The sequence below is a fragment of the Cupressus sempervirens genome, chromosome 4 (genome assembly GCF_028749045.1).
Source record: "Cupressus sempervirens isolate cs-2001-9-10 chromosome 4, ASM2874904v1, whole genome shotgun sequence".
Classification (NCBI taxonomy): Eukaryota; Viridiplantae; Streptophyta; class Pinopsida; order Cupressales; family Cupressaceae; genus Cupressus; species Cupressus sempervirens.
The window spans coordinates 268673271-268692769 of record NC_143121.1 but is presented as its reverse complement, the minus strand read 5'-3'; the positions used below and the strand labels follow the sequence as shown (position 1 = coordinate 268692769).

At 34.4% G+C, this 19499-nt stretch overlaps 1 protein-coding gene across 1 annotated transcript; it reads left to right on the top strand.

The window, feature by feature from the left end:
• The first annotated feature begins 398 nt into the window (after positions 1–398).
• Positions 399–19239, top strand: LOC149561052 (zinc finger CCCH domain-containing protein 31-like). Its single transcript, XM_089824939.1, has 3 exons — positions 399–706; positions 3191–3254; positions 18130–19239. Exons 1-3 carry the CDS (start codon positions 595–597, stop codon positions 18905–18907), a joined length of 954 nt encoding a protein of 317 aa, XP_089681065.1. The 5' UTR covers positions 399–594; the 3' UTR covers positions 18908–19239.
• The last annotated feature ends 260 nt before the right edge of the window (positions 19240–19499 follow it).

Below are 19499 nucleotides of genomic sequence, written 5' to 3'. Positions count from 1 at the left end.
AGAAAATGTAAAGATTGAGATGCCAAACTTATTCATTAAGCTACGTAACTTTATCCTCCTAAACAAACAATATTGAAGCGTAGGCATGGTACATCATTAAATTAATTTTAGCCGTTGATTAATCTTGTCCCAAACCCTACAAATTGATCTAATTTAAATAATTTTTGGAGTCCACGTTTCTTTGTAGATCCTTCTTGCGTGAGAACTGATCTGTCACTTAGATTTCGTGTTTTCTTACTTTGCTTTTATTTTAAACAGTCGGAAAATTAGGTCAAAGCATCTGAATCCTGCATCCGCCGTAGAATATATACCCATTTTTTCTTACGTTTTCGTCCTTCGGATCCATATTGCGGCAGTCAAATGTTCACCTTTTAAGCCCATTTTAGTTCTTTTGCGTTAATCTTTTCGTGAAGACATATAGATATTTGTGAGCTTTCACGGGGTCACACATTTAAGCTGAGCCAAAAGGGATTTGAGGGTCTGATTTTCGCTTTCTTGTATTTCATTGTGTTTCAAGGATTTGCTCCATTTGTCCTAGGGCTTAGCCTAGGGTTTTAGCTTAAGATTTAGTCCAGGGTTTAGTGACCAGCTCGAATGGACCTTTTTGGATCTGGTCGCAAGAGGCCCAGGGGTGATACTTATTTGCAGGAGAATGGTGGTGCTTATGGTGACGGCAACAGATTCAAGCCCTTTGGTTCAACCCCAGGTACTCTTTTTTCCCCATAGGATTCATTTTTCCTTTGATTCGTTTATAAATGCTAAAATAAGAGATTATACATTCAAATCGAGCTCAGGTTTTCCGAATATCAATGGATTTTATAGAACCGCCTTCAGGAATATAGCCTGGATTTCGTCTTTTTTCAGTGATTTCCTTTTGGGTTTGAAATGGCAATATCATAGTGGACTTCTTACAAGCACTAGGAACCTAGGTTTGCTTTTTGCTCGACAGTACTATTTTTGAAGTTGAGCTCTGTTTCCAACGTGTTTTTGAAATAAGAATAGAGCGCTTACGGCAAACATCCCGAGCTTTTTTCTTTTGGGTTTTTAGGGCATTTGTGTTGAAGCGGACGGGAGGGATTGGGGTTCTTGATATGGAATGTTTTGAAATATTGACTTTTTCTGTATGCATTTCATAGGTGAATATCATAAATGACCACCGACCAGCTGGTAGGGCTTTAGGTGTTTTCTTCTTAAGAACATATGTGTCATAGAACGGAAATGACATTTTCGAGCTTATAAGTTCAAAAGACGAGATGGGTATTTATGGTTTCATCTTGCTTTATGCCATAGGAGGATTGTTAGTGAGATTGGTTAGGGTAACGGTGCCATGTGAGATTGCTAACGTTTTTTCACACCTCACGGCTGGCAAAGTGTTCAGATACAATCTATTTGAAGTCACTGACTTCAAATTTATTTTTTGCGATGCTTACAATCACTTATGATGATCTGACATCGGATGAATTAGTGGGGACCGACCACCATCCCTGCATCATCCCTTCTGCTCACCTGGCCCCCTCTTTCTACTTCCTTTAGGATAGTAGCATACTTACTGTTTGTTGAGGGATTAAATTAACATCATGGCCAGTGCTCACTAAATCCAGTATGTATTATTGAAAAAATCACCCACTAGAAAGGTTACTATCTTGGTAACTTTTTCATAATGTTCTCACCTGGTTCTGCAAATCTTCAGCTCCTTATTTGAGATCTTCAAAGAGTAGGTCCACTCTGATTTTCGAGAAACTGTAGCAAAACTTACTGTTTTTATGATGAAAACCTTTTCTTAGGGCACTTGCAATTAAAGATATTAGCTGGACATACTCCCCTATTGATTTGAGCTTGATCTTTAGTTTTCCACTTTTCCTTGTGTGGTAAAAATTGATTGAGGGTATGTGCTCGCAGAAAAATTCATATATGTTTGTATTGGAGAGTTTGCAGGCAAATTAGAATGATATGTTGGGGCTTCTATGTTGGCGGGTTTCAGTTTTTATTTTTAATGAATAAAAACTCTAGGTTGCCACTTCCTGGTATCTAGTTCTAGTTGATTTAGTATGATTAATATGTGAAGTTGTATTTAAAAATTATTATTTTATTTATCTAAAAAATCACGCCACAATCAGATTGCTTTCCTGAGGCCTATGGTTAAATTCTAACACATGTTAACTTATGATAACATATTACAGATAATATGTAAATACTAGATAGGAATGGTGCATTTCTTTTCCGGTACTGAACTTGCTGAATGTTTATCTGAAAATGTGGTTTCTATATTTTTGTCTCTTGTATGAATTTGCATGTACAGAACTTGTTGAATCTTGTTTAGTGCATTGTTATTGTAACATGCTATATTTTTGGCTATCTTTGTTTCCTCAACCTGAATATTTAATTATTATTAGTATCTTTTTTGGTTTAGGCTTAATTCTAATAATTTGCATTATTGCAAAAGGATCATTGTGCCATCTTCACTATCATGGAGATAGTGTCACATGCTGTAATGCATGTTGTTGGTCTAACTTAGCTGTTCATATGGTTGGAGGGTGTTACTTGTAACATGCTTTAGCTAGGCTTTAGTTTTAATTAGGTTTAGCATTGATTGTAAGTTGTGAGTGTTAAGCTTTGGAGCCTACATGCTGCTGTATTTATGCTAATCATAATGCTCGCACCAATTACAATTCTAACAGACTCAACACTATATGGCTTGCTTGAGTTCAAGTTTCAACTTAGAGTTTGTTAGTTCTGAATGGTATCTTATTTGGAATATTCTACATTTTAAGGAATGATCGCAGGAAATTTATTTAGGATTACTAAAGTGTCATAATCATTACATAAATTTATGCATTTTGTTGCTTTATCCTGTATTGTAGCTGCCCTTGACATGCTTCTGTGCCTTTTGTGTTTTCGGGATAATCTTAGTGTTACTTTGTTGGTAGTTTGTATGGGCATACTTGTCCACCATATGAGTTACAATGTTCTTGGGTAATGATCTTTACACTAAGGTTCTTGGTATAATATTTATTAACTAGAGTTGAGTTTTACAATTGTAAATGGATTTTCTGCAAGGGGCTAGTTGCAAATGCTTTGTTGGTTAGTTTTGTGTTAGTGGCGCTGATTTACAATTATACATTTCTTAAATATGGTAATCAGAATAATTACATAAAGTAATTGAAATTAAAAATTTAATGTTCTTGAACAGAAAAGGAGTCATTGCCAACAACTTTAGGAAGCAAAACAAAGGCAGCATGCACCAAGTTTTTCAGGTTTTAATCTCAACCTATCAAAAGAATAAACTTCAATAATAAAAAATTGCAATTTTTTGAGTTTTATTCACAAATAATATATACATTATATATATATTTGATTGAAAATTACAATTTAAGCACAATAAAACTAATTATAGTTAGCTATTGCACTTCATTAATTCAGTGTCCACACCTCAGCTCTTAAATGTAAATCTTCATTTCTTTTCCTTTTTTCCAATATCTTTTTGTAAAGCTGTTGTTTTGCAGCTAGTCAGGGGTTTGAGAACATTAAAGATAAGATTGGCACTCAATTTAGATAAGTCTTATACAATTTCAGTAACACATTATTTTTATTGAGTTTAGGCTTACTATGATCAACTTATAATATGCAATGGTTGTAACTACCTAGGTGTGGTTTTTGGGGGTAATCTCTATGTGTGTGATTTGTGAAAGAGCATCAAGACTAGTTTGAAATGTCAAATAATAAAGGATACTCTACGGGCCTTTAAATTTGAAGGCAAGATACCATAAATAGCAACTAAGGCCACCTCTCTAAAACAATGTATTGGTGCCTTTTCCCAGTATGTTTTTTGCAATTGTAATGAGTTGTATATGTTACTAATGTGAAATCAAGAAGTTATGCACATGGCATTGGACACAAATATTAAATCAATTAAGATCCATTGTGACTCTTTCTGTATGGAACTAGGATAAATTTATATATAACTCATCTCCATATAATGATTACAATATGGTGGGATTTAATATCTATGTTTTAATTTCTTAAGCTGGAAAGCAAGTTTAGAGAAAGTTATCCGTCCTTATCTTGTAGCAATTAATAACTTTCTTGAGCTGGAAAAAAGTTAGGGTAATTTATGCTTTACATTTTTTAGTTAGTGAATCACTTGAATGCCCTTGGGGTTGTAATGAGATTTTTTTTCTTTGAATCTTTTAGGCATGTTTCCTAGTTTGTTGCATATGATTGGATTTTGGTTTTCATTTGAAAGAAGTTAGAGCCAGTCTGTACAAGTCCACCAATAGGATAGGTCCTAGGATAACCAGATAAGTACGGACCATATATTTTGCGAGATAGAGTGCTACTAGAATGTGAGATAGATTCACTGCACATCATTGAGGAAAGAGAGACATAGGAGCTCAGACACAATATGGAATTTGTTTAACTATATAGATTCAAAAGACAAAAGTACAATGCCTATACTACTTTAAAAATGTAATACTTAATATGTCCAGATAAAAACACTTACATTTAAATGTATTGAAATAAATTTAAAAAAGCCTTAAATCACATGGGGTGATTTTTTTTTATTTGCATTGTCTTTGAGTTGCAAGGCTACAAATTTTAGCCATTTATTTGACAAGCAAAAGTAAACACTGTTCCAACTCAATGAAAGGAGTTATAGACACCATCTTGCAAAACTTAATGCAAAGAAAAAAAAGCCTTTCAATGGCTTAATAAATTCCATTTCTTTAAACCATATCTTTGGGTGAGGCTTGAAAGGAATATGGAGGTGGGTTTGGTGCTGACTTTGTTTTTAATATCCATATTACAGAATCTTCTCACAAAATTTCTTTGCCGACCTCTATGATTGTGTAAATTTGAATTACAAAAGCATCTTCTATTGCTTATATATGTAACAAGACACTTCTATGTCATATTAACCTAAGAAATGGGTGCCATAGATGCAATAATGAATGCAATGTGCTTTTGAGAGATACATGGAGATGACATTTTGAATTGTACCATAGATGAAAGAACCATGCATGAAGTGGCTTTGGAGGTAGTGAGTAAGATCATAAAGGATACATTGCCAATGATGCTTTGATTAACATGAAAGGATATTACAATTCAATTTCAAGTGGGAAGAAATTACCAATAGAGTTCATGTCCATAATTCAACCTAGACCCAAGCATTGTTTTACAAAGTTTTTTATGATTTGCTCTTTGTTTGTTTTACAATGATTTACATATGATTGCCTTAATGACAATTATATATACCCTTCACATGAAATTGTGAATTTTTTTTTTAATTTGAAAACTTCTCAAGGTGGGTGCTTGACTTACACCTCATTATCAGTTTGTAATTGAATTTTTATTAAAGATGCTAAATTGAAAGCCCTTATGCTATTGTGAATAACTCAACTAGCTCCTGAGGGATTATAGATTTCCCCTAGTTTTGGTGTCAAAGTTGATTTTCGAGTAATTGAATTACTTTTTCTTTATCTTGTCTTATTTTTTTGAGTCTTATTGTAAATTGTTACAGGTCGACAAAGACACTTCAAACCATTTTCCCATTTGAAGCCAAGTTTGCTAGTTAGGAAGATCGATAAATGTGAATCTATGGATAACTTTCCTTTATGTTTAATTGAGCAATGTATGACATCATTTGTTAGTATTGGAAGGGTGAAATAACTTAAACTTGATGTTGCAAACAATTGAGAAAATATAATACATACAAAAGTTTCATGAAGGGGGCTTATGAAACTCCAATGTTTGCAATTTTAAACCATTTAAAAAACCATTTACAGACAATTTATTAGTTGGATTTGCTTGTTCAAGGTGAAAAGGGGAGTAAAGGAAAAGGAGTTGATTACTCCTTTTTTTTAATTGCACACTTCGAGAAAGAGATCCCAATAGGCTCAAGTAAGGACCTAAGTGTAGAATGGGGTAGTGGTCCTAACTAAATATGTAATCCAAAAATGGAAAAGAGTAAAGATGCAATGTAGATGACAAAATAGATGATTATAGACAAACTTGGAAATAATAGATTTATAGCTAACTACGAAAACTTGAAAATGAGCTGAATCGAGGTCTAGATTGTTGAACTAACTTGTGATTTCAATTTGGTTCTAGAATGTTTTAATCGGTGTATTTGAGGTACTTTTGTTTGGAATTATTATTTATATTTAGTTTGTGAAAGTATTTGTTATCAAATTTGCCCTTGTTTCAATAAATTATTGTCTTGTTTTAAGTATCATATTTGGGGATAATACATTGATATCAGAGATGCAAGGCTTGGCAGCTTGTTTGGGTTGAGTGCATGTGTAGAAAAGGTGGTCACAACTTGGGAAAATTCAAAGGAACAATGGTAGGTTCAGTTCAGCCACCATCATCAAAAGAAGAGGAAGTAAAACCAATGTTTTTGTTAAGTACGTGGTTCGCGACAATTTTAGTTGCATTGCCTTTTTGTGGTATATATTTTCCAATGACAATAATATCACTCTAATTTATATTAAGGAAGAGACATGGAGAGACATGTCTCCTCATGAGACATGTCTATCCATTATTATCTAATCAATATAATAACAAATGATTATTTAATTGTATGATGTATATATTTTTGCTCTCATTCTCATAGTTTATCCAACTAAAGCTACCAAACATCAACACTTCCTCTTAGCTAGGGAAGCTAAACACATGACCATATATTACCTCAATGTAATATAAAGATATTGGGAGTAATGGTCTTCTGAATGTCAATTCATTTGACATTCACTAACTCTGAGAGCAATGGCCTCCAGAATGTTGAGTTGCAAGATATTTACCAAGTACTGTGAGTAATGGCCTCCTGAACATCAATTTGCATAACATTCACCATGTACTCAAAATGTTCATAAGGTATGTGCGCACACATTCTTATAATGCATACCATACAAACATCAACCATGCAAACTATAATCTATCATGATCTGCATAGACATTGTAAGACATCCATCATAATAGAAAATTAAATTATTGTAACATCGTCACCTTTCCATAACTTCTCCAAATACAAGTGATAATCATTTGGAAGTCGTCACTTCCTCATGATTTACATAGGGGTTAGGCCCAAATAGACATGAGTATATTCATAAATCACAGTCGTCTAGAGTGTTGCCATTTCTTGATCACTGGAGAATCCATCTCAATATGGTCTACTCCCTCTAAATCAATATGATCGAGATCATCAAAGGTTGATTGAACCATTTCCTCTATTTGCTCCCTCTGAATCTCAATCTTCCTCTTCTTATAAGAGCATACTAGGAGGAAAAGATCAAGACAAATAACTCGTAGGAAACATAAATAAAAATTAATCAATAGTTGTTGTATTTAGATTACATATGACTTTAGAATCCAACTTTAGAATTAATTATAATGTTGAGAATTAATACACACGCACACCCCCCCCACCATCAAATCAATCTAATTTATTTATTGAACTATTATAACTAATTGCAACTCTAAAATATATCTACCATTTACCAAATGGCTACCACTATTGATAGTAAATACATATTTAATCCCCTAGACATAACCGCTTATCTTGGTAGGAGTGTGTACCATTATTTGGGCAGAGATTGGGTGACGTATCTTACGTACACTTAATCCCTTCAAACCTTAATTTGATGTCCTTTCAATTCCATTTAGGTATGATGTGGAGTCTCCATTATCCTTTTGCCACATGTGGCCATGTCTTACGCTTAGTGCTTATGACTTAGTGGGGTTTTTGCTATGATGGGGTGTGACCAGTAATATCACACTTTCCAACTTGATAGCAATTCTGAGTGTGCCTCAAACATTAAATTTAACTGACTTTCCCAATTCTGTCAAATATAACCTAGGCTGATTCAAAGCAAAATCCCAAAATAGTTGGCAAAGTCCTAAAATATTTCTGTCAAAGAGCCAGAGTATTAGAATTAGGGGGGAAGTCGTAGTATGGGACAACTTTTTCTCTCTTTTTGTTGAGGACAATCGATTATGTTCTTCTACATGAATTGCTTTGTTTCTTAATACAACTGAGTAATACCTAGTTTAATCTAAATTGCTTCTCATTAAATATAAAGTCAGATTATCTAATTCGTCTGACTAGGCTTTTCTAAATTAGTACTAGTTTATTTAGTGTAAGAGGTATGTCTAGTTTCATGTTCTCCTATAAGTTGTATTTGTGTCATGACATTTTCCATTTGGTTTTTCATTCAAAAAGCCTTCCACCTCCATGCATTTATTATTGCTACGATAATTTATATTTTCCTATCCATACTCTCCACAATGACAGTGGTGTTGTTAGGATACTTATTATAAATGGGTCTCCATGTTCAATAAATCCTTTATCAATTCATGGGCTGATGTATGATAATCTCACATTTAATTTCTTCTGCCATTTGGTGGGCTTCTCCCTAGGTAGCATAATGAAGTGTTGTCTTTCCTTCATTGTCAGGGTAAAAAAAGATCGATTCCTTCATTTTCAATGTTGTTTATGGATTTCAAATTCTCTCTCAAATAGAGGAAAAAAATATACATTTGCAGTTTGGCTTTGATACCATGTTGTTTATGTGGATGACAACAAATGTAGTTGCATTGCCTTTTTGTGGTATATGTTTTCCAATGACAACAATATCACTCTAATTTATATTAAGGAAGAGACATGTCTCCTCATTTGACATGTCTATCCGTTATTATCTAATCAATATAATAACAAATGATTATTTAATTGTAAGTTATATATATTTCTGTACTTATTCTTATAGTTTATCCAACTGAAGCTACCTAACATCAACAATTTTTAGACATGATAAGACTTTTGAAATATAACAACCTCTATATGAGTCAATTGGCTCGTAAAATAACATATGGAAGGACTTTTGGGCATTTAAAGAAAGAATAAAGTAGCAAAGTTGTAGAAATTAAAATAGATTTAAACTCAATCTAGATCTTTCACATCTCCTTTCATACAAGAGGATGAGCCTACACAAGAAGTGCTTATGGAGGACAATGGTGAGGCTGAAATATTAGCTAAGTATCAAGCATTAGGGATAGATTTTCAACCAACCATCTCACTTACATATTCCTTGGAAGTCACCAAATGTGCAAAATTAAAAAGGTTGGAAAGTTTATCATTACTATTTTTTGATGAACCATCAAGTTTACAACTAGGGCTTGGATTCATAAATTGGATACCTATCTCACCCAAATTTAGATGAAGGAGATTGAGCCCATCAAATTTGCTACTCTTCACCTTGAAGGAGCCACCACATGAGTGGGTGGTATAAGTTATGGTGATTGATGTGATCATGGTTTCTTAACAATTAGTTTTGTACTACATTAATTGATAGATTTAATTATAAGGATTTTGAGGCACACTTTAAGGAGTTGTCATAATTGAGTTAGGTTGGGACACTTGTGAGTTATGGTGATAGATGTGATCAAGAAGAGACCAACTTCTTGATTCATGGAGGGTTTGCCGAGTCTCTTAAAGATTAGGTTGAACCTTTTGTTTTTGCGATCCTAGGAGGACCCGTTTAAGCATACAAGGAATATGGAGTTGTTCACACCATAAACTAAATTTTTATTCACTCTACAAACTAGGTTTTTATTCACACTACAAGCGAAGCCAAAATATGTTTGGTTGGCGGGAGAGATATCTAAGCTAGTTGGTGGGACTCTAGTGATTTGCTAGAAAATTGAGATTGAAGAGGCCTTGTTTTGATTGTCACGAGCCTTGGACACGTTAAAATATGTGTAGGAGTAAGTGCAAAACCCACTGGATTGAGGGCATTAAGGAGGCTTGTGATGACGAGTTGGAGGAGAGGTAGTTTAGGATGCACAATAAGAATAGATAGGTGGAGATTTGGGCACAAAGGATCATGATGGTTTGGGATAGATGGAGGGTGTGATAACAACTCTTTTTACCATTCCTCATTATACCACTTTGAGAGTTAAGGAAGTGCATGAACAACATGTTCTATTGATTTATATTGGGGCTACCTACATTTATTGATGCATCATTGGTTTGTCATCCTTGTAAAATGCTTTTGAGTTTGCAAGGAAAATGTTTCCTAACAATTTTCCTTTGAGATCCTCACTATAGAGTTGGCCACTAAAGGACGACATGAAGCCAAAATGTAATAGGCTAGCAGGAGAGATATCTAAGCCATGTTGGGGGGACATCTCGTGATTTGAGGGTAAAATTGAGATGGAAGAGGCTGTGATTTGATTGTTGCGAGGCTTGGACAGTTGTGCAGGAGCGGGGGCAAAGTCGACTAGATTGAGGTCATGCAAGGCTTGGACATTTGTGTAGGAGCAGGGGCAAAGTCGACTAGATTGGGGTCATTAAGGAGCCTAGTGATGATGAGTTGGAGAGGCACAATTTTAGTATGTATGGTAGAAATAGACAATTGGGGATTTAGGCACAAAATCATGATGATTTGGCACATATGGAGGGTGTGATAACAACTCTTCTACCTTTACTCATTACAATGCTTTCAGAGCTAAATGTGTCGTTGTATTGATTGATAGTGGGGTTACCTACAACTTTATTGATGCATCTAATGTGAAGAAGCAAGGTTTGAAAGGAGGACACAAAGTAAACTATACTAGTTTGGTAGGAAATATATCTATAAGCCAATTGGTGGGTCATCTTGGGATTCGAGAGAAGAATTCAGATTGAAGAGGCTTTACATTGATTGTTGTGAGCTTTGGACACTTGGACATAGGTAAAGTGGGGGCCAAGTCCGCTAGGGCTAGGTTTTTAAGGAGCCTAGTGATGATGAGTTGGAGGACACTCTATTTAAGGGTGCACAACAATAATAGACAGATGGAAATTTAAGCACATAGGAGAATCACGATGATTTGGTACAAATCAAGGCTTCAATAACAACTCTCTATACCACTCATTACAGTGCTGTGTTGGGACAGTGAGTTGTATTGATTGATAGTTGGGCTACCCAAATCTTCATTGCTGCATCCTATGTGAAGAAGAAGGGCTTGAAAGTTGAGCATGATGATTTCTGTATGAGGACAAGATGTGGCACATTGTGTTGTACAACTCTTGCTCCATCGTTGAGCATGGCCTTTGGTAATTGCATCCTTATAGAGGGCTTTTATGTGATTCCCATCGAGGAGCCTAGTGGTTGCATATTGTAAGTTCATATTTCACAAGCTTTAAGACTATACAATTGAATTTTAAGTGCATGGTAAAAGGTTGATATTATAGGGCCTATCTTGTTATGCATATGGATCTATTTATGTATTTGCACATATATACAATCACACACATAACTTGCTCTACAATTGAGCTTGGCCTTGGTTAATTACACCCTTTTATTTCACAAGCGTTAAGACTATACAATTGAATTTTAAGTGCATGGTAAAAGGGTGATATTATAGGGCCCATCTTGTTATGCATATAGATCTATTTATGTATTTGCACATATATACAATCACACACATAACTTGCTCTACAATTGAGCTTGGCCTTGGTTAATTACACCCTTTTTACATCCTTTCAAAGTACTTTAGTGTGATTGACATTGAGGAGATCATTGTTGTACATTGAGGAGATCATTGTTGTATTAGGTGTTCAGTGGTTGCAGACAATAAGACTTAAAAAATTAAGACTGCAATTGAGTTTTATAACACATGGTTAAAGGGTGGTATTGCAAAGCCAATATTGTTATGCATATGCTTATGCATATATGTATGTATTTACACATACACACAATCACACATATAATAATATGGATGCATACATAACTCATGACATGTACATATGTATAATGTATTTACACACATACATGTCATGTATATTTGTATGTACATGTATACTAGGTTGATAGGAAATATATCTAAGCCAATTGGTGGGTCATCTTGTGATTCGAGGGAAGAATTGAGATGGAAGAGGCTTTACTTTGATTGTCGTGAGCCTTGGACACTTGGACATAGGTGGAGCGTGGGCCAAGTCCGCTAGGTTCAGGTCTTTAAGGAGCCTAATGATGAGTTGGAGGAGACTCAATTTAAGGGTGCACAACAATAATAGACGGATGGAAATTTAAGCACATGAGAGAATCGTGATGATTCAATAGAGTTCGAGGGTGCAATAACAACTCTATGTACCATTTCTCATTATAGTGTTGTTCAGGGACAATGAGCTGTATTGATTGGTATTAGGGCTACACATAATTTCATCTATGCAACCTATGTGAAGAAAAGGGTTTGAAATTTGAGCATGATGATCTCTATACAAGGACAAGAAGTGGCATATTTTGTTGTACAACTCTTGCTCCATAGTTAAGCATGACCTTCAATAATTACATCCTTATAGAGGGCTTTTATGTGATTAATATTGAGGAGACCAATGGTTGCATATTGTATGTCCATATCTCATGTCTTTAAGACTATACAATTGAGTTTTACAGTGCATGGTAAAAGGGTGATACACTGGGCCTATCTTGTTATGCATACGTATTTTATAGATACATAATCACACACATATAACTCGTTCTACAATTGAGCTTGGCCTTGCTTAATTGTACCCTTTTTACATCCTTTCAAAGTACTTTAGCGTGATTGACATTTGAGGAGGCCAATGTTGTATTGGGTGTTAAATGGTTGCATACAATAAGTCTATATCGGATAGACTATGCATTTGAGTTTTATAATGCATGGTAAAAGGGTGGTATTACAAGGCTTATATTGCTACGGACATGCTTATACACATACACACAATCAAACATATAATAATACAAATACATACATGTTTCATGACATGTACATATGTATAATGTATATACACATACACACAATCACACATATAATAATACAAATACATACGTTTCAGGACATGTACATATGTATGATGTATTTACACACATATATGTCATGTATATTTGTATGTACATTACACATTTTTTATGTGTTTTTTCATGCAGACACACACATATGCCCACATTTGTATGCATACATGTGCACAATCACATGCATATAATAATATGGACATATGTATATAATGGATTTGTATAGATAAATTAGTGTAACATGTACATTTTACATATGAATATACATTTGAAAATAATGTACATGTATGTACATATGTATATAATGGATTTACTAATACATTTGTGATTATACATATGCGTGTACATGTGTATTATGTATAATCCACATCTGTATATACATGTCTATACTAATGTGTATTGTGTGCATTTGTGCGAATGAAATCTACATATTATACATGCATGTTTATTAAGAAAACATGCACACTCATAATCACAAGGGTTCATATTTGAGTTTGAGTTCAACTTAAATAAAAGTAAGACAGTTCGGAAAGGAAAAAAATGACATAAAATTGCTTTATATAAACATATTAATTAAATTGTAAAAATAGTTTAACTATGCTAAATAGGCCTGAAACTAATTTCAATTATAAAATATAATAGTCAAATTAATTATTTAATAAATTAATATTATTTCATATTAAATTCAAAATTAATGTTATATTGTAAACATCAATTGAAAAAATAAAACAATATTATTAGATTAGAATTGCAACAAATTTTAAAATGCTATAATATAGATATTGTTCAAAATTTTAATCTTAATATCTCAAGTATGTAAATGATAAATACGTGTGTCTAGACTCTGAAGTTTTAAATGATAAATATATTATAATTTAAAATCCAATTTAAATATTTAAAATATTATAGGTGCATATTGCAACCCATTCCTTTAGTTGGTAACCTGTGATCCATTTGTTGCTTCCATTAGTGCACAATAATTGAAACAATAGGGGAATTGGAGGGGAGAATGAGGTCAATTATCTTATACATCAGGATGGACTTCATTACCATTGTTTACCATTGCATTCGCTGGGCAATATTTCATATTTGCTTGAGCTTTTGCAATTCTCCAGAAAAATATATACACTACTATTCCAAAGGCAATGTGAATGCAATTTTTCTGACCCTCTTCAATAGGTTTTACAACACTGCCACCACTGAATACAAATGCATGCCTTCCAACTTGACTCTGAAGAAATTCAACGTGTCTTCACTGCAAGTGAAAAATAACCACTGTTCAACATAAATGCTATATCGCGAAGCTATTTATAGCAACCTCCACAGAATACAAATGCATGCCTTCTAACTTGACTCTGAAGAAATTCAATGTGTCTTCGCTGCAAGTGACAAAATAACCACTCTTCAACATAGATGCTACATCAGGAAGTTATTTCTAGCAAAACTATTAAGAATCCCTAAAAAACCCTTCTAAAATAAAATCAAAGTTGTCCTCCTTCCTTGGAAATTTTCAGCTGAATTTTTATTGAATTTCGTGTGATTTTTATGGGTTAGCTAAATTTTGAACTCGAAGCCTGAAACATGAAGGGATTAACCTTGTAAGTCTGTGACTATATCTCTATATAAAACATAGATATTTATGAAACACTTATATATAGGTAACACATACCTGTGTATGTACAAACAGAAAATGGCATATGATTCTTATGGGGACTAAGGGATTGCAATGCCTTCTCTATTGTTGTTCGGGTTCTTTGTACTATGCTTTTGTTCATAATCTAGGTTAATATTTCTATTTTAGTAGTCTGGGCAAATTTATTTTATGCCAATTTGAATTGGACTGATGAAATGCTATATTATAATGCACATATTATAATTTATAAAATCTGAGGTTCCAAGATTGTAGTATAGTGACCAAAAATAACATACACTAATTCAAGAGTAAGCATAATTTGTGTTATCTAGGTTTAGGAACTCTGTTATCTGGATTAGCCTCTATGCTGGTCATAAGAAAGGAAGGGCTAATATTGAAATGTGACTTATACCAAAATGTTATATTTCAAGTATATATTATGACGAAGAGAATGACACCGACTATAAGACACTGATGCCATTTTTACAAGATTTCAGCATTGTTTGCTTGGGGACTAAGGTTTTGAGTGGGGGCTATGTTAACTCCTGAGGACAAATCAAGTTTTTCAATTGAGGGTTTACATGAATGTGATACAGTTTCAGGGCTTATGATACACCAACCTTTTTCCCAAATCTTCTAGCCTATTTAGCTGGTGTGGGCAAAGCGAAAAGTTTCGGAATCCTGAAAATTGGTGGCCATGTCTAGATGCTCCTTTAAGGATGTATTATTCTTCAGATCATTTATGCTAACCACATCATATATATCTCTCATTATCCCCAGGGATCATAATTCAAAATGGTTGTGTTGGCCTACTTGACCCAAACTACCACATACAATGATGAGCAGCCAACTTCACAAACATTTTCCTGCCCAGAAAATCCACACATTTTCCTGCCCAGAAAATCCACAAATGTTGTCAGGAAGTGTACAACAATATCACAGTTGTGGACTTCTAGTCACACACATTTATTATTTAGTTGTTAAATCAAAGTCGTATCCAGCTATATCAGTATTAAGTGCCATGAAATGTAGTACATCCATATTTGTATCTGTATCCATATATGTGCGCATGCAACTCTGGAATAGTAGTCAGCATCATGTTATTACTTGAATTTTGAAACATAATCAGCTAGAGACACCAGACAGGAATGTCAATGGTTGTATTTTCCATTAATTGATAAAGTTTTAAGTGCACAAACACAGAGAAATCATCATTATTTCTTCTCTTACTAGTACCTTGTTGAGCAGCACAACAAATTTTTCTACTAGAAGAAAATCAATTATATTGGAAGAAAAAATAACAATAAGTCCGAGTTACCCCATTAAAATTCAAACCTTTTGGGGATAGGGATGTCCCTGAGACACAGGTAGCAGAGAGACACTCCTCTTCCACACTTCTATCATTGTTGAGATTGTCAGATGACATCCTGAGGATGTCTTGGGATTGCTGTCTGCTGACTGTCTGGGATGCCCAGGTGTCTCCTGTGGACAAATGTCAGAATCTCCGTGACATGGGGTTATAAGTTTTGAGTGTGACATTTGTTATGAAGGTTTGCTAGGTTTTGGAGGTCTTATTAGTCACTGCCCCTGGGCCTTGGAAGGGTGCTGCCCTTTGACACTGTTAAGCAGAGATGTCTGAAGAATAACCATGCATAAGGGTATTGCCTGACCGGGTGTTGCCTATTGCCTGACCTGTTTAGGAGAGATATCTGAAGAATAATACATCATTACCATTTTAATTGTTCAATGCAATCATTGCGCTGTTTTCTAAGAATTTGTTATGTTTACTAGTTTGAGCTTTACATGGTATGTCAATGTTTTTCAAGTAGTTATTTTTCACATACTAATACAACTAATATTTAAGTTCTATAGGTATTAATGCTCGCTCCACCTAGGTCCTTGTTCTTCCTGTTGCTGAAACCCATCTCCCATTTTCCCTATCAGGAAATGCTGGAATGATGGTATTTTAAACTTCATATACAAGGCCCATGACACCTATTTAATTCATTGAGCTCATGCCAATTTAAATTCAGCACTTATATAGATAATCAACATATATGTATATACACTTAATTACAATTTCTAGTGTATTTATTTAATTCATCTAGGTCTTCACATTTTTGATATAGGATGCATGTGTATCTCTAGGTAACTATTCTATGAACAGAATATAAGTTTATATGAATTTGTATAGAATGTAAAGTATGTGATGAGGATGGGGGTCTTTTGGGAGTTGAAGCAGCTTTTGTGTTGGGATTAATATTCATATAATTTAAGTTGTTAGTGTTTTTGCATAGCTCATTTCAAATATTTCATCCTCGCTTTCTTATTTATGTTGTGTAGTTTTTGGATGACCTATGAACAGAATATAAATTTATATGAATTTGTATAGAATGTAAAGTATGTGACGAGGATGGGGAACTTTTGGGAGTTAAAGCAGCTTTTGTGTTGGGATTAATATTCATATAGTTTAAGTTGTTAATGTTTTGCATAGCTCATTTCTAATATTTGCTCATCGCTAATATTTAGTTTTTGGATGATGAAATGTCAATGTATTTGTTAGGTTTTCTGTTATGCAAGAATGTGGCATAAAAATAAATGTGACTAAGGGACAAATCTGCATTTATGATTAACATATGAATGCAATTTGTGCAGGGGGCTTAGGAGTAGTTGCATTACCAGTCTTTTGCATATGGACAGTATTTCTTGTTATTGATATTTTTCAGTGTGTTCTGAGTGGTGCCTAGTTTATTATTCCAATTTATTTTTTATGTGCTTAGTTTTTGGATGACGAAATGTCAATGGATTTGTTAGGTTTTCTGTCATGCAAGAATGTGGCATAAAGATAAATGTGACTTAAGGACAAATCTGCATTTATGATTAATATATGAATGCAATTTGTGCAGGGGGCTAGGAGTAGTTACATTACCAGTCTTTTGCACATGGACATTATTTCTTGTTATTCATATTTTTCAATGTGTTCTGAATGGTGCCTAGTTTATTATACCAATTTATTTTTGATGTGCTGCTGTGATGCGCCAAGGTCTTTTAATTGTTACTGCAATTATTTACTAGATGTAGACACATTCTTATTATGATGCATATTTCTATAGCTATACTATAGGGTTCTTTGAGAACCATCGAATATGGACAGAGTAAAGATCTTAACAACTTTCATTGAAACGAACATTTGATGAACTGTTGTGAAGCTATGATAACTGGGTTTGTCATAATTGCTATCTTAGGGAAGCTTTCAGCGGGATTTTAAGACCTGAGCTTTTGGTTAGTAGATCCCTACAATCTGTACTTGCTTTTTAGACATGACGCGCTCTAGTGGGTGATCATTATTTATAGATGGTAAAACAGAAGTAAATTTTTTCCATCCCCCAGCCAGGATGCTGATCTTCATTTTGCTCATCAAATTTAATCTTGTTGGGTTTGGACCATTTATTTTTCAGGATCAGCATGGTTCAGTTTTCTGCATTAGTCAAGTTCTTTAGAATAGATACTATTTAATTTAGTGTATGCATTGTGTATGAGATGCCTTTGTTATGATTGAGAAATTTCTAGTTTAAACTCGCATAATGGATGGACTTAAAAACTGTCTGCGAGGTAATTTATTAGGCTACATCCAGTTTTTTGTCTGTAAAGATACTGAAGTTGTATTGAATTTAATGTTATTATATGCAGCACATCTGGATGCCCTTATGGTGAAACCTGCCACTTTCTCCATTATGTTCCTGGTGGGGTGAATGCTGTTACGCAAATGGCAAATTTGGGAAGTGGATTGGGTGCAGCTTCAAAGAAAACATCAGGAGCATTGGCTTCAGAGCAGACATTTCCTGCAGCAAGCTTCAAGACACGACTATGTAGTAAATTTGGTACTGCAGAAGGATGTCGGTTTGGAGAGAAATGCCATTTTGCACATGGGGAAAGGGAACTTAATAAAGGAAATTCAGCTGCACTTGACATAAAAAATGATAGGTCTTCAGGTTCTTTTGGTGGCAGGTTCATTTCTTCTGGCTTTGATGGGAAGATTGGAGGGCGTGGTGGCTATCGTGAGGTTACTCCACCAGCTGCAGCCAAATTTGGTCTTTCTTCTGAGGCAAAGATAAGTGTTGATGCTTCCCTTGCTGGTGCTATAATTGGGAAAGGTGGTGTGAATTCGAAACAGATATGTCGTCTGACTGGAGTGAAGTTAGCTATAAGAGATCATGAATCTAATGACAGTCTAAAGAACATCGAACTGGAAGGTACTTTTGAGCAGATACAGCAAGCAAATGCCATGCTTCGTGAGCTAATCATACACACAAGCAGCATGCTGCCCCCAAAGCAGGCTTCACTCTCTACAAACAATTACAAAACCAAACTCTGTGAAAACTTTGCGCAAGGCACCTGCACATTTGGAGATCGTTGTCACTTTGCACATGGCAGTGGCGAATTACGGGACAATTCAAAATCTGCATGATTAGCTTAATGATTTTCTGTTCATTTTTACTGGTTAATTTAACATGAGTTTTGAGTGAGCGGTTGTAGTTTACTCTAGTGAGGAATAGTTATTAGTATTACCGCATACTAACATGGATAGTCTTTGTTTGCACGAACTTGCTCATGGCTATTGGAAGAGGATGCTCAAACATTACTAATTTGTTTTTAACTCAAAATTTGAATTGTGTAACTGAGACATCTTTTGTGAGAGACATCTGCATATCACAAAGACCAGATTTCTTATCTAGTTTGAATTTTCTTGATGCGGGAAGCAAGTCAAATAGTAATTTATTATATTTTGGTTATAGCTCATGAACTGGAATCAGGTGAAGTTTAAGATGCATCTTTTTAGATCTAACTAGGAAATGATGTTCAATTATTATTTACTTTTAGTGGTCCACTTAATCATGTATCAGATAAACAAGGTGTGCATATCATTTTTATTTCAAAGCTCTTGTGTATATGAATCTATTGGAGCAAAATATATCCAAACATGATAAACATTAGCTCTCCTATATTATTTTATTTCTAAACTCGTGTATATGAATGTATTGGAACATAATATATACCAG